General features: G+C 51.4%; 1 protein-coding gene and 1 non-coding gene across 4 annotated transcripts in view; both read right to left on the bottom strand.

Moving 5' to 3' along the window:
* The window catches only part of lrp4 (low density lipoprotein receptor-related protein 4), a 78,491-nt gene that overhangs the window by 1,001 nt on the left and 53,140 nt on the right, over positions 1 to 24,350 (bottom strand). Inside the window, exons 9-38 of one of the 3 annotated variants that reach the window (XM_030377385.1) lie at positions 23,881 to 24,006; positions 22,627 to 22,761; positions 21,603 to 21,728; positions 19,796 to 20,026; positions 19,034 to 19,190; positions 17,980 to 18,197; positions 13,651 to 13,827; positions 13,042 to 13,167; positions 11,760 to 11,968; positions 11,414 to 11,495; positions 11,109 to 11,214; positions 10,552 to 10,753; positions 10,148 to 10,337; positions 9,001 to 9,132; positions 8,541 to 8,681; positions 8,094 to 8,180; positions 7,312 to 7,483; positions 6,719 to 6,881; positions 5,622 to 5,847; positions 4,989 to 5,292; positions 4,317 to 4,535; positions 3,862 to 3,996; positions 3,420 to 3,528; positions 2,832 to 3,024; positions 2,100 to 2,213; positions 1,350 to 1,458; positions 1,094 to 1,158; positions 885 to 972; positions 407 to 548; positions 62 to 123 (exon numbers count right to left, since the gene is read on the bottom strand). In XM_030377385.1, the coding sequence (XP_030233245.1) occupies positions 82 to 123; positions 407 to 548; positions 885 to 972; positions 1,094 to 1,158; positions 1,350 to 1,458; positions 2,100 to 2,213; positions 2,832 to 3,024; positions 3,420 to 3,528; positions 3,862 to 3,996; positions 4,317 to 4,535; positions 4,989 to 5,292; positions 5,622 to 5,847; positions 6,719 to 6,881; positions 7,312 to 7,483; positions 8,094 to 8,180; positions 8,541 to 8,681; positions 9,001 to 9,132; positions 10,148 to 10,337; positions 10,552 to 10,753; positions 11,109 to 11,214; positions 11,414 to 11,495; positions 11,760 to 11,968; positions 13,042 to 13,167; positions 13,651 to 13,827; positions 17,980 to 18,197; positions 19,034 to 19,190; positions 19,796 to 20,026; positions 21,603 to 21,728; positions 22,627 to 22,761; positions 23,881 to 24,006 (4,526 nt within the window). In that variant the 3' untranslated portion in view covers positions 62 to 81. The remainder of the gene's footprint in view (positions 1 to 61; positions 124 to 406; positions 549 to 884; positions 973 to 1,093; positions 1,159 to 1,349; positions 1,459 to 2,099; positions 2,214 to 2,831; positions 3,025 to 3,419; positions 3,529 to 3,861; positions 3,997 to 4,316; positions 4,536 to 4,988; positions 5,293 to 5,621; positions 5,848 to 6,718; positions 6,882 to 7,311; positions 7,484 to 8,093; positions 8,181 to 8,540; positions 8,682 to 9,000; positions 9,133 to 10,147; positions 10,338 to 10,551; positions 10,754 to 11,108; positions 11,215 to 11,413; positions 11,496 to 11,759; positions 11,969 to 13,041; positions 13,168 to 13,650; positions 13,828 to 17,979; positions 18,198 to 19,033; positions 19,191 to 19,795; positions 20,027 to 21,602; positions 21,729 to 22,626; positions 22,762 to 23,880; positions 24,007 to 24,350) is intronic. The other 2 variants (XM_030377383.1, XM_030377384.1) reach the window with 2 other exon arrangements.
* Positions 8,370 to 8,486, bottom strand: LOC115559383 (small nucleolar RNA SNORD67). Its single transcript, XR_003979528.1, has one exon. It is a non-coding gene; the product is annotated as a small nucleolar RNA SNORD67 (small nucleolar RNA).

Genomic DNA, 24,350 nt, shown 5'->3' with positions numbered 1-24,350 from the left:
GCGTGAGTGAGGGAGAACTGAGTTCAGAAAGGCCTCAAGTTCCTCCATGCAGCGTAGCTACCTCTCCACGGGACAGGGCGGTCAAAAGATAAAGGGAGAGAGGGAATTGTAAGGATGGGAGAGCTGTGGTGGGGGAGAGAGGTGGGCGGGGGGGGGGAGAGAAGGCACAGATGAGAGTCGACCTCGGCTGCCGGCATCATATCACACATCGCCCCTCTATCTAGCATCACAGAGACACAAACGGTCTCAGTGATGACCGACTGCACGAGTGCAGCAACTCCACGAGGCGAGGTTAAGAAACTGTAAATGATTCATCACTCTGGTCTCATTTATTTCTAATGAATTCCAAGAAAAAGAGCAGGGGTCTTTGCTTTCATTTTTCATTCATCGCTTTTGGTTTAGGTACCTCCTTCTTATATCGAAGCTGGTTGTAGATGGGAGGCTTCTGCGAGGCCTCGATCTTCACCTCCTGAGTCGAGGTTCGGTACGAGGGGTTGCTGTACGTCAGGTTGCTCACCCCCGGGTCGGCAAACTTTGATTTCTTATGCCTGACAGATTGAGAATGTGGACGGTAGGAAAATGAAAAATTTAAATAACTTCCAAACCCTATAACAAACGTATGACCCTGTAGCAAACCTATCCCAAACTTTAACTCATTTTTAAATATTTTTATTTTAACTTATCTTTATTTTACTTTATCTAGCATTGTTGCTGCTATGTGGCTGTTGAGGAATCAAGCCTAACAATTGTATTGTTGTTTACTTTCTTGTGTACAATAAGATGTAATAAAATATTCTGATTGTAATTCTGAACAGATGTAAGCAGTGGTAAGCACTGTTCATGGAGAAAGGGAGACGAGCAAGGGGGTGTTGAGGTGCAATCACCTGTAGATAATGAAGGCTGCGATGAGGATGAGAATAGCCAGGATGGTCAGCACTCCACCAATCACGTAGCTGATGTGAAGCCCTTCCCCTGGGAGAGGCGACACAGATGCTTGTTACAGGGTCGTCCCGCAGGTTGATTGCCAACAAGACATTAGCATTATGCAGATTAAGGCTGGTGATGGAAACAGGAGCTCGGATCCGTCACTCACCGTGAGGAGCTGAGATCACATTGCTCTGCAGGCATCCTTCAACGTTCAGGTTCTTGTCGGTGCAGCTGCAAGACACAGAATCCACAATGAATAAAAATGACAACTGCCGACTTTGAATAACAAAGTATTTGATGAGATGTAAAGCATCAACAAAGCGTATGCACTGAGGGCTTTGTTTAGTGGAGCATCACCAGAATCGTAACGGAGTAAACACCCAACATCTGTTGGGGTGAATTTGGTTTGAGACGAAACATACTTATGAAGCACCGGCCCGTTCAGTGGAGCATCGGAGGCCGCCTTGGGGAGTTTGGGAGCAGGGGTGATGTGGCGCCCTCTAGTGGGCGGAGTGGGGACGTAGCCTGAGACTGATCGAACACATGCAAGTCAGCATTGGGACGCAATACAAATATTATTGTTCAAACTACCGTCAGTGTTTCCCCCAGCACTGTGTTGTTAAGGCGGCCGCCTTATCAACAATAGGGCCCCGCCTTGACTACCAATGTATATAAAATAAATAAAAGAAATTATCAAAAAAAAAAAAAAAAAAAAAAAAAATTTTTTTTTTTTTTAAATTATTATGCATTAACAAAGTAGAAAACTCTCGTAGGGAAAGAAAACATACTTCCATCAGGTGTAAAAATAAAGATCAATAATGCATCGGTGTTCACAACAATGGTCGTGACATCAAGCTTTTTTAATTGAATTTAACCCCCCCCCCCCCCCCCCCCCCCCCCCCGCTCCTTGACCACCTTGACTAAGACATTTACTGGGGGAAACACTGACCGTGATCACATTTATTGCACGCATACACACACGCACACACACATTGACACACACACACACAAGCACGCAAAATGGACGGACAGACACCCACGCAATCACAGACAGACACAGCGAACACAAACACACACCAACGCAGACAGACAGACCGACAGACCGACACACACACAAACACAAGCATAGACACACACACACACACACACAAACGCACAAAACAGCAACTCACTGGTGGAGCAGGGTCTGCCGTCAGGCTCGTCAGGGCAGGAGCACACAAAGTTGTTGGTCTTGGCGAAGCAGAGGTGCGTGCAGCCTCCGTTGTTGGCGCTGCAGAGGTTGGAACCTGGGGACAGACGGCAGCCGTTCAGTGGGGTGCCTCTCTACCGGTGGACCCCCCCCAAAGAGGCCACGGCTCCGGGAACAATCACAGCTCAGACCTATCACAGCATCTGCCAACAACCGTTCGGACTCGGTGCCCTTTTTCAAAGCAAGCGCGCACACACAAACACACACACACACACACACACACACACACACACACACACACACACACACACACACACACACACACACACACACACACACACCACCTAGGCAGACCCACTACCACATGCATACACCCACACGCGCACATACCCATACCCACACACTAACACACACACACATTACCAAACACACAACCACTACCAGACACACACACACACACAGGACCACTACCACACACACAGCCTCACCCTCCCACTCGCTAACACACACCCACCCACTACCACACACAAACACTAACACGCACACACACACACACACAACTCCTTAGGCCCCGTGTCCCGGCAGGGCCGTGATGGGGAGGAGCTTGAACTTGGTGGATGACATCATCCGTCCTGAAGATTGGTGCCATCTTAAGACCGGGGGGGCGACGGTGTTCGGGGGGGGGGGGGGGAACGGACGTCCACCATCTCCTCACCTGACTGGCGGTTAGGGGACACCACTATGATGTCCATGAGACCCTCCACGTTGGCCAGCACCGTTTCCTTGCTGCGGCCGGCGTGTTTGTCCACGCGCTGGATGGACTTGGTCTGCCAGTCCGTCCAGTAGATCCAGCGGTCTTGCTGCGAGAGTCGGGAGAAAGGGGTTAGAGGGGAGGGAACCGGCTTGGGCTGGGGACACCGGGAGAGGAGGAGAAAGGGAGAGAGAGAGAGAGACAAACACAGAGAGGAAGAAAAGGTAGGGGAAAAGAGGAGGAACACAGACGGACAAGGAGCCGGGGAGGGGAGGGGTGGGGAACAAGGAGGAAAAGAGGGAAAGAGAACAGGGTGGGGGAGGGGGGGGGGTTGGAGACAAAAAGAAGGGAAGAAAAATGAAGGTCAGAGATGGAAAAGGAGAAGGAATGGTTTACGTTGTAATGAGCTCTCAGTAGGGGTGTCGAGGTGGGCACGTCACAACAGAGTGGTGTCACAACGCAGTGGCTGGATGAGTGGAGGAGTGAGGGGCGAGAGGGAGCACAGGAGAGGGTGGTACCCCGTCGGGGAGAGGGGTGGGGGGGGTGGGGTACCTGCGTGAGGGCAAAGGGGTGTGAGACAGGGCTGACGAGGATTTGACGCAGCTTCCCGTTCAGGTCTGAGCTCTCGATCCGGTCGAGGTGGGCGTCCACCCAGAAAATCCTGCGACAGAGAACAGAAACACCATCGATGTCAACACACGCTGTGGGCGTTCAGAGAATGGATCTGACCTCTACATGCTGAGCCCGCTGGCCAGAGAATGATCAAACACATGCAAGTCAGCACCGGAATTTAATAACAATATTAATGTTCACAAACTACTTTGGTCACAAACGCATTCACACACACACCATCACCACCGGTGACGACAGTTCCAGTTTGACCTCAAGCACTGTCGTGCAAGTGGACACACACACACACACCCACACACACACACACACACACACACACACACACACACACACACACACACACCCGCCCACGGCCACCACGTACCTGCGCGTGTCGTAGTCCAGGGTGAGCCCGTTGGGCCAGCCCAGGTCCGTGTTGATGAGGACCTTGCGGTCAGAGCCGTCCAGATGGGAGCGCTCGATCTTGGCGATGTGTCCCCAGTCTGTCCAGAACAGATACCTGGAGGTGGAGGGAGGAAGCTAGAGGGTTAAACCAATAAAGAGACGATGAGGTCAAAAACAAGCAACAAATTCCAAGTTGGATGCATGTTTTCTTCTTTTATAATATTCCGTATAGCGGTTCAGCATTGCTAACACAGTGTTGTTATTATTGAATCCCTTGCTACGACAAATATCACAAATGAGCTCAATCTGTGTCTCACCCTCCCTACAGCGCCCCCTACTGTCCCCTGTCTCCCACTCCCCCTCCCTACAGCGCCCCCTACTGTCCCCCGTCTCCCCCTCCCTACAGCGCCCTCTACTGTCCCCCCCCCGTCTCACCCTTTGCTGGGGAAGACGGCGATGGCTCTGGGCTCGTCCAGGCTGTTGTTGACCAGGACCTTGCGGCAGGTGCCGTCCAGCCGGGCCACCTCGATGGTGTTGCGGCCGGTGTCGGTCCAGTACATGTTGCGGGCCACCCAGTCCACCGCCAGCCCGTCGGTGGTCTTCAGGCCCTGGCTGATCACCGTCTCCATGCCCGTGCCGTCCAGGTTGGAACGTCTGGACGAAGAGAGAGAGAAGATGCGGCCATTTTGTTTGTTAGTGACGGTGCGGTAATAACTCTCAAGCAAGCGCCTCAATCCAACCTAAATTACAGTGAATGATACACGTCATTCATAATGGGGTAGGGGCTTTGGAAAGATTGAGGCTTTATGCGTTGATGTTAGCCGAGGTCACACTGTACCTAGACAAAGGCTCATTCTTGCCTCTCTGCGCCAACATTCTTTAAAGGTCCCATGACATGCCACCAGGTGAGAGTGTGAAGTCTAACCACACTCACACCGGGTGGCATGTCATGGGACCTTTAAACAACATAGTATGTGGGTAATCTATATTCTAACTACTATTTCTGCATTTATGAAACCCTAGTTTCATGGAGGGGAGATTGTATGCGTTTGATGCAGATATGATTTGCGTGTGGGCTTGTGTGCGTGTGCGTGCGTGCGCGGCTACCTGATGACATCCAGCGTGACGTCGGTGTAGTAGAGCTTGCCGTCCACGCTGTCGTAGTCCAGGGAGATGACGTTGTGCAGCTCGGGCACCGGCACGTGCACGTCCGTGTGGTCGTTGGTGTCCAGCGAGATGCGGCGCACGCTCACCCGGTTGGAGAACAGCAGGTAGGTCTCGGGCGAGTCGTCGCACGACCTGCCGTCGCCCTTGAGCAACACGCCGGTGGGGCAGGCGCAGGACGTGCTGTTGGGCCGCGGGAGGCACAGGTGGGTGCAGCCGCCGTTCATACGCCCGCACCTGTTGAAGGCTGGGAGGGAGAGAGAGAGAGAGAGAGAGAGAGAGAGAGAGAGAGAGAGAGAGAGAGAGAGAGAGAGAGAGAGAGAGAGAGAGAGAGAGAGAGAGAGAGAGAGAGAGAGAGAGAGAGAGAGAGAGAGAGAGAGAGAGAGATTGAAGAAGATTACGATAGACTCGGGCGGCCATGTGGCTCAGGAGGTAGAGCGGGTTGGCTGTTAACCGGTAGGTTGCTAGTTCGATGCCCGGCTCTTCCTAGCGTGAGTGTCGAGGTGTCCTTGAGGAAGACACCAACCAATGTGTGCATGAACGGAGAGTCAAACTCGCGGCAGAGGGGTGACATACCCAGCGGTGTGGCGCGGTCGACCGCCTGGATGTCCATCAGCCCCGGCAGGTTGGAGACCACGGTGATGGCGTTGGCCCCGCTGGCCTTGTCGGCCCGCTGGATGCTGCGGCTCTGCCAGTCGGTCCAGTAGATGTGGGGCCCCAGGAGGGTCATGCCGTACGGGTGCTGCACCGGGGACACCAAGGTGCGGCGGTTCAGCCCGTTGAGGTCGGACGCCTCGATGCGCTGCAGAGAGCACAGAGCACAGAGGGTTAAACTCACCGCCGCCACGGGGGTGAACGGCGTTCCTTCTCTTCGTTGAGCATGCGGAGGGGGTGGTTGACGTGGGGCTGCATTGTTGCGTGTGGTTACACTGGTGGGAAACTGGGATTGACAGGGCTGCCCCTTCGTCTTGGTTTGGTACAGCGCAGTCCAATGGTTTCGGTCATCATAGAACTACGACGAATCTCATCTCATTAAGATCATTTTTAAGCAATGAGAAGCATTAAGAATATATATATTAGATATTTAATGTCCATTATTTAAAACCCTGCATCTCAAACTATTCAAATTATCTCAATATGCTCAACAACAACTAAATACTTTGAAGAAGGTTAAGGGTAGGGCTAGGCGATATTGCAAAAAATATTATCACGATTATTTTTTTGATATTGATCGATATTAATCACGATATATGATTTGATACTGCTGCAGCCTGAAGAAACTAGAGTGTTCATTAGTTAAACCATACTTTTTTGTTTATAACCATATTTGTGATAAGGGAACATTTAATCACATTTAAATATAAACATTTAACTTCACAAACGTGTTTTATCTGCTTCCAACAGAACAATATAAGGTAGCTTGCCTTGTAACCTATTGAAAATAATGTAAATACAATTATTTTATTTTTATTTATTTTTAATATCGAGCATTTATGTCTAATGCTTATCGTCGTAATCGACGTGAGTTTTATCGCGATTAATAATCGTAATCGAATTATTGCCCAGCCCTAGTTAAGGGTCTTACAACAGGGGAGGACACCGGTTTCAAGCTATTAAGCTCTCATGGGGGCGTACAGTATTGGGATGGGGGGGGTGAGGGGCGGGGGGCTGACCTCAGTGTGGGCGTCGGCCCACAGCAGCTGGGCCCCGGCCTTGTCGATGGCGAGGCCGTTGGGCCAGCCCAGGTTGTTGCTGATCAGCACGGCTCGGTCCGTGCCATCCATGGCGGCGCGCTCCAGCTTGGCGTTCTCGCCCCAGTCCGTCCAGTACATGTACCTGGGCGCCGGGGACAGAGCGGAGTTAAGACGTGGAGAGGGAACCACCTGATCTAGTATCAGGACGCGTCTAAAAGTCTTAAAGTCGGGGGCAGGAAACTGGTTCATCGACGCTCATAAGTCACTTCTGAGAAGAAACGTTGCTCAACTTTAGCAACTCATTAACTCATTCATAAGGGCGGCCAAGTCGTGCATTTAACTTAAAGTGTAGCTTATTGGCTCCCCCTATAAGAATATAGCCAACAAACTGACCCTAACCCTAACCCGAGACCTGATGGATAGATAAGCATCATTTGCCACAGTCCACTGGGTAGGCTGGTGGCTGATCTATCCAGCACACATCTAGACAGTTTTTGTAACCCTCCGGTAACCGGTCCAACTCCTTAACCAGTAGCCCAGGGATGTACAGTTTAAGGTGTCTCTGGGCTCACCCCTTCTCGTTGTAGAGCGCGATGGCCCGCGGGCTGTCCAGGTTCTGCCAGATCAGGACCCTGCGCATGGAGCCGTCCAGGTTGGCCACCTCGATGCGGTTGGTGCCCGTGTCAGTCCAGTAGATCTTCCGGCCGATCGCGTCGACCGCCAGGCCGTCCGTCGTCATGAGGCCTGTGACGACAGAGACGCGTTGAGGACGGGGAACACAGTGGGAGCAGGTGGGTGCAGGAAGAGGTTACCTGCAGAAGTTGTCAACCTTTTTGCAGGATGCCTCAGTATATGCCCATTTATGCGTGAAAATGAAACTCAAAGAATGCCCTCTCCGGCAAGCACCCCATCACAAAACGGTTTAAAACGTTTTGCCTGTATGTATGTATTTGTTGTGTGTGTGTGTGTGTGTGTGTGTGTGTGTGTGTGTGTGTGTGTGTGTGTGTGTGTGTGTGTGTGTGTGTGTGTGTGTGTGTGTGTGTGTGTGTGTGTGTAAATGATGGCCCCCATTGCACTCCTGATCATCTCTGGAAGGAGGTCTGCGTTCCTTCTCAAGAATTCCTCCCTGCTAATTAAGGGAGTTTTTTCTTGCCCTCTGGGGGGCTAGGGTCAGGGGGGGTCATACATATACGGCCTGTTAAGCACTTTGAGTCTGTACAGGGGATTAAGGGTGATACAAACACAATTGAATTTAAATGAACCTTTTGACATAAGCTGAAGGTGAGAGAAATGGGGCATAATTAGAAACAACATACTAGTGTTGGTCACAGTGTAAACCTGGAGCAGAGCTCACCAGTGGCGATGATTTCCTCATGCTCGCTGCCGTCCATGTTGGCCCGGCTGACCTTCTTCAGCGTGCTGTCGGACCAATACACTTTTCCTGCAGGGGGCGCCATTGTGCACATATTAGTTCACCCAGTTGAATTCCTTGCCTTTTTAATGTCACAAATAAATACAAATACAATTAGGAAGAAAATACCAAAAACACAAACACACACACACACACACACACACACACACACACACACACACACTCTAATAAAACTAAATAGCCTGATTGAGAGGGGGTGCTTGTTCAGATGGCCCCTGTGCACATCGTGTGTCACCATGGAGACTCGGGGTGGGTTTGCGACCGCCACTGCAGTCAAATGCAACCCCACCGACAGTGCAACTCATCATTATGCACCCCTCAAAGGCCAGAGCAAAGGGGGAGGGGGGGGGGGGGGGAGAGCACACACACCTTCCGTGGGGTCGACTCCGATGGCGATGGTGTTCTTCATGGTGCTGTTGACGGCCAGCACCACGTCGGCAAAGTAGGGGATGTCCAGGGACACCATCCTGATGTCTGTCCTCCTGGCAAAGATCAGGAAGCTGCTCATTCCTGAAACACCCACAAACACACACACACACATAACTATACTGCATGTGGCTCAGGAGGTAGCGTGGGTTGGCTTGTAACCGGAAGGTTGCTAGTTCGATCCCCGGCTCCTCCTAGCTAGAGTGTGTGAATGTGTGCATGAATGGCAGAATGTGAGGCAATATTGTAAAGCGCTTTGAATGGCCACTGGTAAGAAAAGTGCGGTATAAATGCAGTCCATTTAGCATTTGAGCAACAACACTAAACCCCTTAACATGTCAATTTAAATCCTAGAAAATCCAAACTCGGTTCGAGTCGTTAAAGTTGTCTGCTGGCGTCGTACCGGGAGTGCAGGTCTTCCCGTCTGTCTGCAGGTTGATGCCGGTGGGACAGGCACAGCTGGAGGTCAGTGGGGAGGGGGCCAGGAGACACAGGTGGCTGCAGCCCCCGTTGCTCACAGCACACGGGTTACTCACTGCGGGACGGGACACAAATGGTTTATACGACAGCGTATAAATGTGTGTGTAAATGTCACCGTGGCATTTCCTCCTGCCGGGACACAGTCTGCGTGCATGTGTGGAGCGACGTTCACTCTATCACTATTGCGAACTTCAGTATCTCAAGTTAGCTACAGAGATAGAACCTATGTAAAAATATATTTGATCTAGATATATGTTTTTATCAGGTCAGTTAAAAAAATCGATATTAAAAAGGCAATAGTGAGACAGAACTTCAAATATGGTCAATATCCATACTGGCGGACAATGCGGATGAGTTAACGATTTATTAAATATATGCATATATCTATGCATATGTTTAATAAATCTAGAGTCTATCTGACGTAAAAAAGACATGGATATACTGAGTGGAATAAGGGGGAGATGGACGAGGAGATTGGCAGGCGGTGAGCCGGGCTGAACAAAAGCATTCCAGGGCCTGGTTGGGGGGAGGGGGGGGGGGGGAGGACAGGGACCTTCTATACATCAGTGAAAGGAGAGAGGCTAGGTATTTAGCACCCGGGGTGTCGTCTGCCCTCTGAGCCAGGGTGCTGGGATCGGTTTACCTGGCCCCTAATCCCCCCCCCTGCTGTCAGCTGCCACTACGGCCCTGCTGGGCATGGGCTGGCGGCTCGTTGTGTGAATTATAACAGAGGACCAATACGCTTGATTGATTCCCCAGTCGCTTGGAGCGCGGCCCGACCCCGACGCCGGGGTTTCGTGAGATTGAACGAACCGAAGGTGTTTACATCTTGAGGTGGAACGGGATCTACTGTTTACCATCGCAAACAGGCAAGGTGGTTTCCAACGGCGACGACAGTTTGACCTCAAACACAGTTATAGAGTCTCTCTCTCTCCCTCCCTCCCTCCCTCCCTCTCTCTCTCACCCTCTCACCCTCTCACCCTCTCTCCCTCTCTCTCTCTCTCCCTCTCTCCCTCTCTCTCTCTCTCTCTCTCCCCCTCCCTCTCTCTCCCTCCCTCCCACAAACACACCTGTCTCGCGGTGGCGGTGGAACATGTGGATGTCCATGAGGTTCTCCAGGTTCTCGGCCAGCGTGCGCCGCCCCAGGCCGGTGAGCTTGTCCGCACTCTGGATGCTCTTGGACTGCCAGTCCGTCCAGTACAGCCTATCCTCATGCAGCGTCAGGCCGAAGGGGTGGGGCAACTGGCTGCCAATCAACACCTGGCCAATCCACAGTCAGACGGACAGAGCAGGGAAAATACGAAACGAGTTTAAGTGAGTGGATCAAATCCAGGCTCCAAAAACAATTTCCTTATTTTTTTTATCATATATTTTAGTTATAGTTAGTTATAGTATAGATAGTTTTTATCGTATTCGTCGTCATCACTCTGACGTCATTATTGAAAATCGAGACAATCCGACAAACGATGCGTACCTGTCGGTCGGTGCCGTCGAAGTTCCCAAACTCGATGACCTTGGTGCCGGCGTCGGCCCAGTAGAGGCGCTGCGTCTCGTAGTCGATGGCGAGGCCGTTGGGCCACGTCAGGTTGGACGAGATGATTACCAGGCGGTCTGACGCGTCCATCCCCGCCCGCTCGATCTTGGGGTTGGCGCCCCAGTCGGTCCAGTACATGAGCCTGAGGGGGTCGGAACCATCAGACTGCATCAGGGGACATCCTGATCTATTTATTTGTACATACATCTCTGGCTCGTTTTTAAATATATTTGTAATTATGTGCAATATTGCTCAATTTCGATTGACTTATTTTACAGACTTTTCCTGTTTGTCCATTTTGTTGTTTGTCAATTGTCTGTTGACTGACTTTGTGAGCTGCTGGATACCTGAGTTTCCCGGAGGTGATCACTAAAGTATCCGTCTATCCGTCTCTCTATCGATCTAGATATGCACGGCTCCAGAGAGGTACCTCACTCTCTGCGTGCCCTGGTGTGTTTGGTTTATAAACCGGTGGTTGTTGTTGACGGGCGACTCACCCTCCTATGGGGTCCACCACTATGTCCCTGGGCCGGTCCAGGTTCTCCCAGATCAGCACGGTTCTCATGGTCCCGTCCGCGTTGGACACCTCGATGCGATCCGTTCCTGAGACACAAATCAGGAGCCAGAGCAAATACTTAACACCACGGGGACTTCGTCTTCGTCAGATATTAATTCAGCATACAAAAAAATATATATACACAAGTGTATACATACACACATTTACATTTATGGTATTCAAAAGGGGCAGGACAAAGATTGCGCGCATTCAGTGCCATTTTATATATATGTATATATTTTTTACCAGCATCGGTCCAGTAGAGCTTGTCGGTCACCCAGTCGATGGCCAGGCCAGCAGGACTCTCCAGACTGGTGTCCACCACCACCTAATGAAGAGTAAGACCAATACATCAGATTGACCAAGTCGTCCAACTCACAATGCTTTTAACGACAACAGTTGTAATTCCGCATCCTCACCTATAGGTGGCACTGTAGCATTAATAAAACAATGTTTTCACGCTTTGGTAAATGTGACAAATTGTGACTTATTTGTGGTTGTAAAACACTGTGGTGCAATGGCTTATCTATGCTCGTCATGTCGCAGGGCGGTGGACGGGGGGGGGGTCTAGAGTGCTTGGCGGGCTACTAACCTCCTGCTTGGTGGCGTTCCACAAGGCCCTGTTGATGGAGTCAGTGGTGACGTCGGTCCAGTACACGTAGCCCTCCTTGCTGTCCCAGTCCAGGGCCACAGCGTTGCGCACGTCGGCCAGAGGGATGACGTCATCCGACATGTCCTCGGTGTCGAAGCTGATCCGTCGGATGTCCGTCCTTCGGGCAAAAAGCAGGAACTTGTCAAGACCTGATTAAAGACCAGAGGTCTTCTGTCAGTATTCTAGGTTTAACCATTGGAGGGGAGGGGGGGAAGGGGGTCAACATAGAGCACAGCAACAACAACACTAACACACACACAACGCTACACATTTTATTCTACAATAACAACGTTATTTAGCTTTTCTATGCATTTCACATTGATCTCTCTTTATAAAAAAGGTGATTTGGCCTATTGGAATTTGTGATAAATCAGAATGTTTTCCCATGATAACATGTTTTATGCAACCCCTTTTACTTCTTAATTTTTAGCTCCCTATTTCAGCTCTCCAGTTTCCTCATCCATTACATTTAGCAAAAAAATAAAATGTCAGTAATAATTTTCCCTACATCTTTATCATCACAAAGTATGACGTTCCTCGTTTGTCTCGCTGCGTCGGTATTTTATTACTTTATGGCCTTAAGGGACTAGGGACTCATTTTTTCGTGCTTAGCGCTGAACGCATCAGCTTTATTGTTATTGCACCTCTAAACCAGTCCTGTCAGAGAATACGCGCTACCCGGCCGAAGTCTTATTTATGAAAGGGATACTGGAGCACAAAGCGCCCAGGATAGTGTGTCCTCCCTGGGAGGCGTGCGGTTAGCGATAGGGGCGTTCAGTCCCAGGTACGCACGGGAAGGCCTGATATGACCGCAGGTCCCATGAACATCAAATATTTGCGGTAAACCGACACCGAGGATTAATAAAGGAATGCAGACGTGTTAGGTGTCTCTGACGATTCCCGGAATTAATATCATCTTAGAAGTATTATAAGAATTGCCTTCTTTTTTTTGGGGACGTTTTTCTTTACATTTGTATTATTTGTATAAATCTAGAAGCTAAATTCACAATGTTGTGTCCTATATATAGATGGCCTTAAAACTTTTGAGAGTGTACCTTTGATTAAGGGCTACACAAATACAATTTAATGTAATTAAATTAAATGTTGACCCGTGAATCTAACATATTAAATCAAAAGGTAACAACCCACAACATCAAGTCTACTACACGTCTACAACCCATTTAACATACTACAGCCCTTTCTTAACGGTGAGAATACTCACTTTTGGCACAGTTGGAGTGGTCGACCTTCTTGAAGCCCGTGGGGCATGCGCACATGTACGTCTTGTTGCTAGGGAGACAGAGGTGGCTGCAGCCCCCGTTGTTGGCACCACAGCGGCTCCGCCCACCTGGGAGAGAGTGGCGAGAAGACACACCGTCATGACGAGACAAAAGAAGAGACCAGAGCAGCCCTGCTTAAAAACGGAGACAGCGCTGAAACGGGGAACGGAAATTCCGTACTTGCTCGGGCCCCGGGCTGCAAGGCCAAGAAAGTGTCTGCCTCCTTCCACCTGTCCTTCTGCACACTCGTTTCCTCTCCTCTCGCTCGGTTCCCCTTCTCTGTAATTCTCCTCTACTTCTCTCACTCACTCCTTTCCCTTCTCCTCCCTCCCCTTCTCTCTCTCCCCCACCTTAACTTCTCCCATCTCTCCTCTCCCCCCACTCACTCCGTCTCGCCCTCAACTTTTCCCCTCCCAAAATGTTCTCGTCTCTTCTTCATCCAAAAGGACCGTCTTTAACCCCAACCCTCATGCCTCAAGACCTAATCAACGCTCCTCTGGGTGAATCACCAGTGGGCCTATTGTGTGCCAGACGGTCGCCGTCCCCCCCACCTGCGGGCTGCCTCTGCGGGTGCAGCGTGTGGATGTCCATGGGGAAGTGCAGCTTGTTGCGGATGATCTCCTGGTTCTTGCCCGTGAACTTGTTGGCGCTGTTGATGCTCTTGGTGTGCCAGTCCGTCCAGTACAGGCTGTCCTCGAACACCGTGATGGCAAACGGGTGAGGGAGCCCTAGAGGGAAAAACAGAACCACAGACTGAATGAATGAACTGCATTCATACTGCGCTTCTCTAACCAGTGGCCTCTCAAAGCGCTTTACAATATCGCCTAACATTCACCCGTTCATGCACACATGCACACGTTCACACACCGACGGCGGCGTCAGCCACGCAGGGCGACAGCCAGCTCGTCGGGAGCAGTCAGGGTGAGGCGTCTCGCTCGGGGACACCCGGACACTCGGCTAGGAGGAGCCGGGGATCGAACCAGCGACCTTCTGGGGACCAGCCAACCCGCTCTGCCTCCTGAGCCCTACGCCGCCCTGAACAGCTCACTCCTGTCGACGTATGATGGGATGCACGTGACCCAAGAGTGAGCCCGCACGACGGGAACCACATGGCGGAGGGGGGGGGAAACAAAGGCCACGTTTGGCAGGCCGTCGGCACGGAGAAGTGGATGGAAACGGATCCCGCCGCGATTTTGTACCGCACCCGATGGCGGTTTCAAAATCGCCAGGTCGGGCTGACGACTCACTTTCCTTACTGGGAGGCCGCAGGGCGGGCTGCTTTCCGTTAGCCCGCTTCCCATTGGCCCTGATGCTGGTTACGCTGCGGCCGGGCTTCCAAGGCCCGCCGTCGGAACATGCCCGGGATCAAAGCGTACCCCGCCGTCTATTAGTGTCTCCAGGACGGGGACGGGCTGGAGGGAGGACTGGTCGTCATGGGGGAACATGTTCCCAGGGTGAATCGTTCCTATGCTCTCCTCCCCATGGCCCCCCTCCCCCCCCTCCCCGCCCTTCTCCTCCTCTTCCCTCTCGTCTTCAGATCGGAGTCGTCTGCAGCGAGCAGCGGGTTCTTTAATGGGGTTCTGTGCTTCAAAGAGCTGGTGGTAGTAAGGGGCTGTTTGAGAACCCAGGCCTGCTATTTCTAATGGCCCTGTTTTACAGCTTACTTTAATGTCAAGTGGTTAACGAGTGAAATTGGACAGGGACTAATAACAACAATAATAATAATGACTCATGAGGACCTGTGTGCGTGCGTGTGCGGGCGTGTGTTTATAAACTGTCTTATTTTCTCATTAGGTCCCTGAGCAGGGAGCTGAACTCCACCACAGCTGTGTCGTCTGAAACCACTTCTGTGCCTACCACCGCTGTGTCTGCGTCAGCGTATTTCCCCCTGACCCCCCCCCCCCCCCCCCCCCCGACACCCCCAGGTGTGTGTGGGTAAGGCGACGCTCAATAGGTGGACCACCTTCTGATCCTATCCAGGCCGAGACGCACCGCTTAATGATCACACACATGGAAACACACCCGGGCACGCACACGGGCACGCACACTCTCGCACACACACATGGGCACACACACACATACTCGGGCGCACACACACTCGGGCTAGCTTTTACGTGTGTGTGTGTGTGTGTGTGTGTGTCTGTGTGTGTGTGTGTGTGTGTGTGTGTGTGTGTGTGTGTCTGTGTGTCTGTGTGTGTCTGTGTGTGTCTGTGTGTGTCTGTGTGTGTCTCCTCGTGCATTGTGCCAGGGGTCCTTTGCACTTGTTCCGGGACAGCTGAGGAGACAGCTGTAAGCCACCAGGGTGTGAACCACGGGTGGGGGGGGTGGGGGGGTCACGATTCACCCTCGTCCTCTCTCTCTCTCACCTTCAAACATACCTCAGCCGCCCGCAAGCTATTTCAATACGTGCAGGAGGGTAGGCAGGCGAGTGGCAGCAGAGATTCAGGCTGTGTTTCAGCTATGTGCGCACGCACACACACACACACACACACACACACACACACACACACACACACACACACACACACACACACACACACACACACACACACTTGCTAATCGTTGAACTTAAGTGCACACACGCTTGCCAAATTTGAGACGCACACACACACACACACACACACACACACACACACACACACACACACACACACACACACACACACACACACACACACACACACACACACACACACACACACTATTTGTTCTATCCCTTGTGTGAGCAAACAGAGGCTTTGGTTGGAAGGACAAGGCCAATTACAGACTTTTATCCTCTAAGCACACATCATCAAGGAGGCCCAGCCCTCTAACCTCACCCCCCCCCCCCCCCCCCACCCACGCACCCACCACCTCAACACCACCCTCCTCTAATCAAACAGCCCCCCCCCCCCCCACCACCCCGGCCCCCCCCCCCCGTCCTTCTTGGGGCCTTCTTCTAAAAGGGCTATCTCCCCCGGTGGCTCCCGTCCCTCCCCACGCTCTCCGTTCAAACAGAGGGGACACTAACGTTAGCTGACGAGAGGAGGAAGGAGAAATCAGTTCAATAACACAGCGCAGAGATCGGCCGCGGTCGCCGTGGCTCAATCACCAGTCCCATTGTTCTTAATACTGCTGTGTGTCTTGGCTTCCGTCGGGGCCGTGCGTTGTGTGGGCCCCGCCACGGTGCGGCGGGAGCCAGGCCCGTAAATGTCTGGCGCGATTATTATTCATATATTTACAGTTTTCTTTCTGCGATGTGGGAAGTGTGGCCCGGCTGGGGAACTTAATACTGTTGCTTTCCTGGCACTCGTCCTCATCGCAAAATCTCCCTGCTGCAATACGAGGCCTGAGAGGCAAGCCAGAGTGTGTGCGTGTGCGTGTGACTGTGTGTGTGTGTGTGATTATGTGTGTGTATATATTTGAGTGTGCGTATATTTCAGTGTGTGTGTGTGTTTATATTTGAGTGTGTGTGTGTGTGTGTGTGTGTGTGTGTGTGTGTGTGTGTGTGTGTGTGTGTGTGTGTGTGTGTGTGTGTGTGTGTGTGTCTGTGTGTTTCTGCGTTTGTATCTGTGTGTGTATGTGTGTGTGTGTGTATATATTAGTGTGTTTGTATTTGTGTAATTGTGTGTATATTTGTGCGAGTGTGTGCAGAAGATGGGAATCACGGCGAAACACATCATCTGCACATGCCAGATCCTGTTTTTGTGCACAAATGCACTCAACGTGGAAACAACACTACGCCATGGGAATGAGCAACGTAAACAGACGCACTTGACTGAGAAGACATTTGACGTTTATTGGATGCATTCACACACACACGCACACACGCGCACACACGCACACACACACACACACACACACACACACACACACACACACACACACACGCATACTAGAAATATGCCATAGATTAACTCCACATAGTATAATAAAGTGCCCCACCATGGTAACACTTAACATAAGTACGTGTGCGTATTTAAACAGTGTATCAGTGTTTTAACAGTGCCCGGACACACAGCGTTTCATCATTTACCCACCCACCCGTGTTGCTGAGCAGCACGTAGCGTTATGTATCAACACCAGCAGGCTTAATATCCAAACCAAAATCCACAAAAACTATTTAATATGATGCCTGCAAACACAGAACAGGCTGTTCTGTTTCTCCAGGTTTGCACCAGCCAACCAGCCAACCATCACACCACGCTCCTGCTGCATTTCTACCCATCCCAACAGGACAAAAACACTATCACATGAGTATGGTGCAATGCCGTAATTCCGACGCCTCATTGTTCCAACGTCTCAATGGTCCGAAGTATTTCCCATTAAATCGACATGCCACTATGCCGACGGTTCAATGTTACGAAAACGGAACCCATTGGTCCGAAGGGCCGTTTGTCCGATAAGTCAAAGAAGAGGCGCATTAGGCCGACGGTTCAATATGCTGAATAGGCCTACATATAAAGAGTTTTATACCTCTCTCTCACACTAAGCACCAAAATACAACCTAGGCCTACATATCACGTTCACGATGAATATTGGAGAGCAAAGTGAAGAGAGAGAGAGAGAGACAGAGAGACAGAGAGAGAGAGAGAGAGAGAGAGAGAGAGAGAGAGAGAGAGAGAGAGAGAGAGAGAGAGACATAAAACTCTTTAAATAAAGGCCTATTCGGCATATTGAACCGTCGGCCTAATGCGCCTCTTCTTTGACTTATCGGACAAACGGCCCTTCGGACCAATGGGTTCCGTTTTCGTAACATTGAACCGTCGGAATAGTGGCATGTCGATTTAATGGGAACTATTTCGGACCATTGAGACGACGGAACAATGAGTCGTCGGAATTACGGGCAGGCCCCGTGAGTATGAGGTTGTACAAAAGCCGTGTGTGTGCCTGACGCTCACCCTGGCTGATGACGGCCTTGCGGTTGCGCCCGTCCAGGTCGGCTCTCTCGATGACGTGGTGCTTGGCGTCCACCCAGTACATGCGGTGGCCGGCGTAGTCGATGGTCAGCCCGTTGGGCCAGAACAGGTGGGTGTCGGCGATGATGCGGCGGTTGGAGCCGTCCATGTTGGAGTACTCGATGCGCGGGGTGGTGCCCCAGTCTGTCCAGTAGATCTTACTGGAGACGACACACGCGCACACAGACGCACAGACACACACACACACACACACACAGACGCAGACGCACGCACAGACACATCCATGGACATACACACACAAACACATCCACACAAACACAAACAGAGATAAACAGTGAGGGCTAGCTAACAAGATAAAGCCACTTGTTTTGTATACGATGATAGAAGGACCTCTTTGACACAAACAACTGGCTCAATGTGTGTGTGAGTGTGTGAGTGTGTGTGTTTGTGTTTGTCAGTCCTTTGTTGCAGTTAGTTCCAAACCACCTTCAATACGCTGCATCGTTCTGACAATTTCAGGTAGTTTTTAATATATTTTCAATTAGCTTATGTAGATGAGCTACCTAATAAGCCGAGCGAGTGTTCTCGCTTCTAAATTTCTCCAGGGCATCATTTAAGAATCTTTCTCCTGCCACCGCAGCGCGGGAGGACTGAGTGGAAAACATAGTTAGCCACCTCGGCTGTTAGGAAACACGTGTTCAGGGCAGATGCTCGCCTTTAGGCGAGACTCTGGCAGCAACACTTGAATCCCTCACTGCCCGTGTGCCACATTACAACTGGGACAACCCTACAGGGGATATATCTTTGAGTTTATGTTCCTTTGAAAACCATCTGCCGCGGATCAAATTCATTAAGTCCTGTGGTGTGAGAGCTGCCCAAGTGTGGATATGCGCGAATTTGAGTGTGCGCGCCAGTATTTGTGCGTCCAGTGTGTGTGCGCAAGTGTGGGTGTGTGTGCCTGAGTTTGTGTGCCCGAGTTTGTGTGTGTGAGTGTGCGTGCAAGTGTGCGCCAGAGTGTGTGTGTGTGTGCGCGTACCCCTCGATGGGGTGCAGGGCGATGGCGCGGGGCTTCTCCATGCTCTTCCAGAGGAGGACCTTGCGGTGCGTCCCGTCCAGGTTGGCCACCTCGATGCGGGACGTCCCGGAGTCGGTCCAGTACAGCTTGTCGTGGATCCAGTCGATGGCCAGCCCCCCTGGGAGCGGGACGGGGAGAGAGGAGAGGAGGGGAGGGGAGAGGAGAGGAGAGAAGGAAAAGGAGAGGAGAAGAGAGGAGAGGAGAGAGGAGAAGAGAGGAGAGAAGAAGAGGAGAGGAGAAGAGAGGAGAGAAGGAAAGAAGAGGAGAAGAGAGGAGAGAAGAGAGAAGAGAAGAGAGGATAGAAGAGAAGAGAGGAGAAGAGAGGAGAGGAGAGAAGAGAGGAGGATAAGAGAGGAGAGGAGAGAAGAGAAGAGAGGAGAGGAGAGAAGAGAGGAGGAGAGAGAAGAGAGGAGAGGAGAAGAGAGGAGAGGAGAGAAGAGAGGAGGAGAAGAGAGGAGAGGAGAGAAGATAAGAGAGGAGAAGAGAAGAGAGGAGAGAAGAGAGGAGAGAGGAGGAGGAGATTTTTAATTTAAAATTTAATTTAAAATAAAAGGTCATTTAATTTAAAATACAATTTAATTGCAACTAAAATTTAATTTAATTGAAAATAAAATGTAACTCTATTGAAAATAATGTTTAATTGAATTGACAATAAAATGAACTTGAATCATTAAAATGTAATTGAATGGACCACGCCTCGCTCCTCCGGCAGCACGGACCCACCTGGGCTCTCCAGGCCGGTGGACACCACCTCCTCCACGTTGGAGCCGTTGAGGTTGGCCTTCATGATGCGGTCCAGCGTGACGTCCGACCAGAACACCAGCTCGTGGCTGTGGTGGAAGTCCAGCGCGATGGCGTTCTCCAGGTTGTTGAGCAGCAGCGTGTACTCGGAGCGGTGAGGCAGCACCTGGCGGATGTCGATGCGGTTGGCGAAGAGCAGGACCGGCTCCGGACCTGGAGGGGTGGGGGGGAGGAGGGAGAGGGAAAAGGTGGAGGGGGGAGGAGGGAGAGGAGGGGTGAGGAGGGAAGAGGAGGGGTGAGGAGGGAAGAGGAGGGGCGAGGAGGGAGAGGAGGGGAGGGGGAGGAGTCACAAATTACATTTACATTAAGGCAATTTAGCAGAGGCTTTTATGCAAAGCGACTTACAATAAGTACATTTTTCAGAAGAAAGAGAAACACCAATATGTCTCCGTCGGTACAGTAAGGACGTTCATAGACCAAGGGGCAAGCATTAACAACCGCTAGGTGTTAACAATCACCCATTCCCTGTCTACAACAAAGATAGCTAGGATAAGATGCTACACGATGCTTATTTCTATTCTTAAGTGCCAGGACGTACAACATACAATAAGTGTATAAGAGGGGGGGGTTGAGGGGTAAGGGGGGAGGCTATGCAGAGTCCATGTCAACTCTGAACAAGGGAGTCTTGAGTCTTTTGCGGACTCAAGACTCAAGATAGTGGAGGATGCGGGAGAAGGGTTGAGTTGGGGGAAAGGAGAGAGGCAAAAAGTTGAGCAGGGAGAGAGAGAGAGAGAGAGAGAGAAGAATTATGACAGAGAGGAAACGAGAGTGCAGAAGGACAGGTGGAGGGAGGCGGAGCGGGAAACGGGTACAGGGAGAAAATAAGTAACCCATAAAAAAGGCGAGCAATAAAGTAAAAGGAGTCGGGTGATGACGAAAGGTGTGAAGGGTTTGGTCGCTTGTAATCACAGCCACCATAACTCTGGGCGAAGGAGGCCGGTGTTGGACGCTGGTGGTTCCCCAGGGCTGCCCTCACCCCGGTCCAGCCATCAAGACCCAGATTGATGGGGCTGACCCCTGCGGCCCTGCAGTCTGGTGTTACCGCACAATCTAAACACACACCAGAGCCTCGACCCTGCTGTCCTCCTCCTCCTCCACCTTTTCCACCTCTCCCTCCTCCTCCTCCTCCCTCTCCTCCCTCCTCCCCCTCCTCCTCCCTCCTCCTCCCCCTCCTCCTCCTCCTCCTCCTCCTCCTCCTCCTCCTCCCCCTCCTCCTCCACCCTCTCCTCCCTCCTCTTCCCTCCCCCTCCTCATCCACCCCCTCCTCCTCCTCCCTCCTCCCCCTCCTCCCTCCTCCTCCTCCTCCCTCCTCCTCCCCCTCCCTCCTCCTCCCCCTCCTCCTCCTCCTCCTCCACCCTCTCCTCCCTCCTCCTCCTCCCCCTCCTCCTCCACCCTCTCCTCCCTCCTCTTCCCTCCCCCTCCTCATCCACCCCCTCCTCCGCCTCCTCCCCCTCCTCCCCCTCCCCCTCCCTCCCCCCTCCTCCTCCCCCCCCTGCCTCGTGAGCCGCAGCAGGGCGCATGGATTCGGTTACCGCATGACGAGGACAAAACGTGCACACTGAAGCAACACTGAAGCGCCTGTGTTCTTCATTTCATCTTATGTAACGGGCGGGACGAAGCCCTTTATAGTCAGCCGCGCTTTTTCCATCTTCCCTCACATCTTAGCTTCGTTGTTCCACTCCGCAGAGTTAGCGTAGCGCTTAGCGACAGCGGTTAGCAGCACTCTTACCCAGGGCCTTGCAGCTCCGCTTGTCTGGCCGTAGCTCGTAGCCCTGCACACACCAGCACTGGAACCCCCCCTCAGTGTTGGTGCAGCCCTGACTGCAGTAGCCCTCCTCTGCACACTCGTCCACATCTGGAAGGAGAGGAAAAAAATGTCAAAATGGGGGCTGAGGGGTGGGGGGGGTGAAGGAACTGAAGGTTGAAGGCGTTGGAGAGCGCTGTCAGGGGGCTGTCACGACGTGCGTCTTTGCGAGTCCGGCTTAAACAATGATCTCCTGAGGGATTTTCTTTCTTTTTTTTGTAAGATCCTCGTAAAAACGAGAACAGGAACATGGTGAGTCATCTAATCCCCGGCCAATCAAAGTCATTTGAAGGACTGGGAGGGAGACCGGGAAGCACAGGCGTGTCATTGTGCTTCCGGCCGGTCCTGTGTGTTGCAGTACAGTGTGACTCAAAGATCTTCAAAAGTACAAGCCCCGATCATCTGGGGACCCAGTGACTGGCCACCGCAGAGGGAGATGAATATTAATAGCGTCGCTTTACCCTGCATGATAGCATTTTGTGTGGTCCCGGGACATTAGAAAAACACTGCCGATACACACACAGACACATACACACACAAGCATAGACACCAATACACACACACACACAAGCACAGACACCAACACAGCTTTTTGTGTAGTCCCACATTTGGAAAACACTGCCGATACAAAAAACGCACAGACACAGAAGAACAGACACCCACACATAAGAACACACACACAAAAAATAACACACACACACACAAGAATGAACACACAGACACATACACAAACACACAAGATCACACATACAAACAGAAGAACAGAAACACACACAAACAGTAGAACACACACCCACACAAACACACACCCACAAGAACACACACATTCCAACACACTCACACACACACACACACAAGAACACAGACCACCACAGACGCACACACATAAGAACACCCACACACAAGAGCACACACACGCACACACACACACAGGAACTGAGTGTCTCACCCTGGCAGGCCTTGCCGTCCTCCATGAGCCTGTAGCCGGTGTGACAGGTGCACTGGACCAGCCCGCGGGCCATCTGACACTTCTGCGAGCAGCCTCCGTTGTTCTGATTGCAGTCGCCCTCGCTGGACCGCGGGCCTGAGGGCGTTACGGGGCCAGAGTTAGGGGACGGGCGGCGGGGGCACAAGGGGGCTCCACGGGTCATGTAGTAAGGATGTTGCACATATTACATACGTTACACACACACACACACACACACACACACACACACACACACACACACACACACACACACACACACACACACACACACACACACACACACACACACACCCACCAACCGGACACGCGTCTCCCAACTGAAACAAGAGAACACGCTTGTGTGTTCTTGTGTGTGTGTCTATGTCAAGTGGGCTCCACGGGTAATGTAGTAAAGATGTTGCACATGTTACATATGTGTGTACACACGCACACCAACACCCACGTGTGTACACACGCACACACACACCCACGTGTGTACACACGCACATACACACAAGAACACATGTGTACACACACAAATACACACACAAGAACACATGTGTGTCCACTCACGCACACACACACACACACACACACACACACACACACACACACACACACACACACACACACACACACACACACACACACACACACTCCAACCGGACACATGTCTCCCAACTGAAACATGTAAAACTAAATACAGAAACTGATGATGACAGATGTACATGATTGGTTTTACCAATCGATTCCTCTTCAAGGGCCAAATCCATTAGGTAAAAGAAATGAGATCACTTCTCCGTCCCTTTATTATATTAGAGTAAATGTAGTATTTCCTAAGAGAGAGCGTATTGGCTTTCCTTCACTTACCTCAAACATATTGACTCTTCACACTGATTCATGAGGCTGCTTCATATCGACTCTAGGAAAGTCTTTTTTTCTCTGCGTTCGGATGCGTGTGTGCGTGATGTGCGTGTGTGTGATTTGTGTGTGTGTGTGATGTGTGTGTGTGTGTGTGATGGGTGTGTGTGAGCGTGATGTGCGTGTGTGGGATGCGTGTGTGCGTGAGCGTGATGCACGGGTGTGTGTGTGTGTGTGTATGAGCGTGATTCATGTGTGTGTTGGGCGTGTGTTGCTCGAGTGATGCAACACGAGTAATGCGTGTGCGCCATGTGCGTGTGATGTGCGTGTGTGTTCGTGCGCGTGTGTGTGTGCATGCACGTCTGGTGTACTCACGGCAGTCCTGGTGCGGGTGCTCGTCTGTCCCGTCCCCACAGTCGTTGACCTCGTTGCAGACCTTCCTCTGGCCGATGCAGCGTCCGTTCCCACACAGGAACTGGTCTGGGGCGCAGGGCGGGCTGTCTGTCATCACACACACACACACAGCAATCAGTACACTGTACAGTGATCTAGACTGGGAATGGGTTGACCTAACCAATCAGTAGTGTACAATGTCGTACACGGGGAATGGGTTAACCTAACTAATGAGTACAGTGTACAATGATGTAGACTGGGAATGGGTTAACCTAACCAATCAGTACAGTGTACACTGTTGTACACGGCGAATGGGATAACCTAGCGATTGGAAGTGCTTGGCACTTGTTTCTATGAACATCCTTACTGCACTGAGAGCGATATATTATCCCTCTTTCTTCTGACAAATGTACTTATTGTACGTGGCTTTGGATAAAAGCGTCTTCAAAATG

The sequence above is a fragment of the Gadus morhua genome, chromosome 14 (genome assembly GCF_902167405.1).
Source record: "Gadus morhua chromosome 14, gadMor3.0, whole genome shotgun sequence".
NCBI lineage: Eukaryota > Metazoa > Chordata > Actinopteri > Gadiformes > Gadidae > Gadus > Gadus morhua.
Note: the sequence above shows the minus strand (reverse complement) of the source record. Positions and strands in the feature narration are given on the sequence as shown.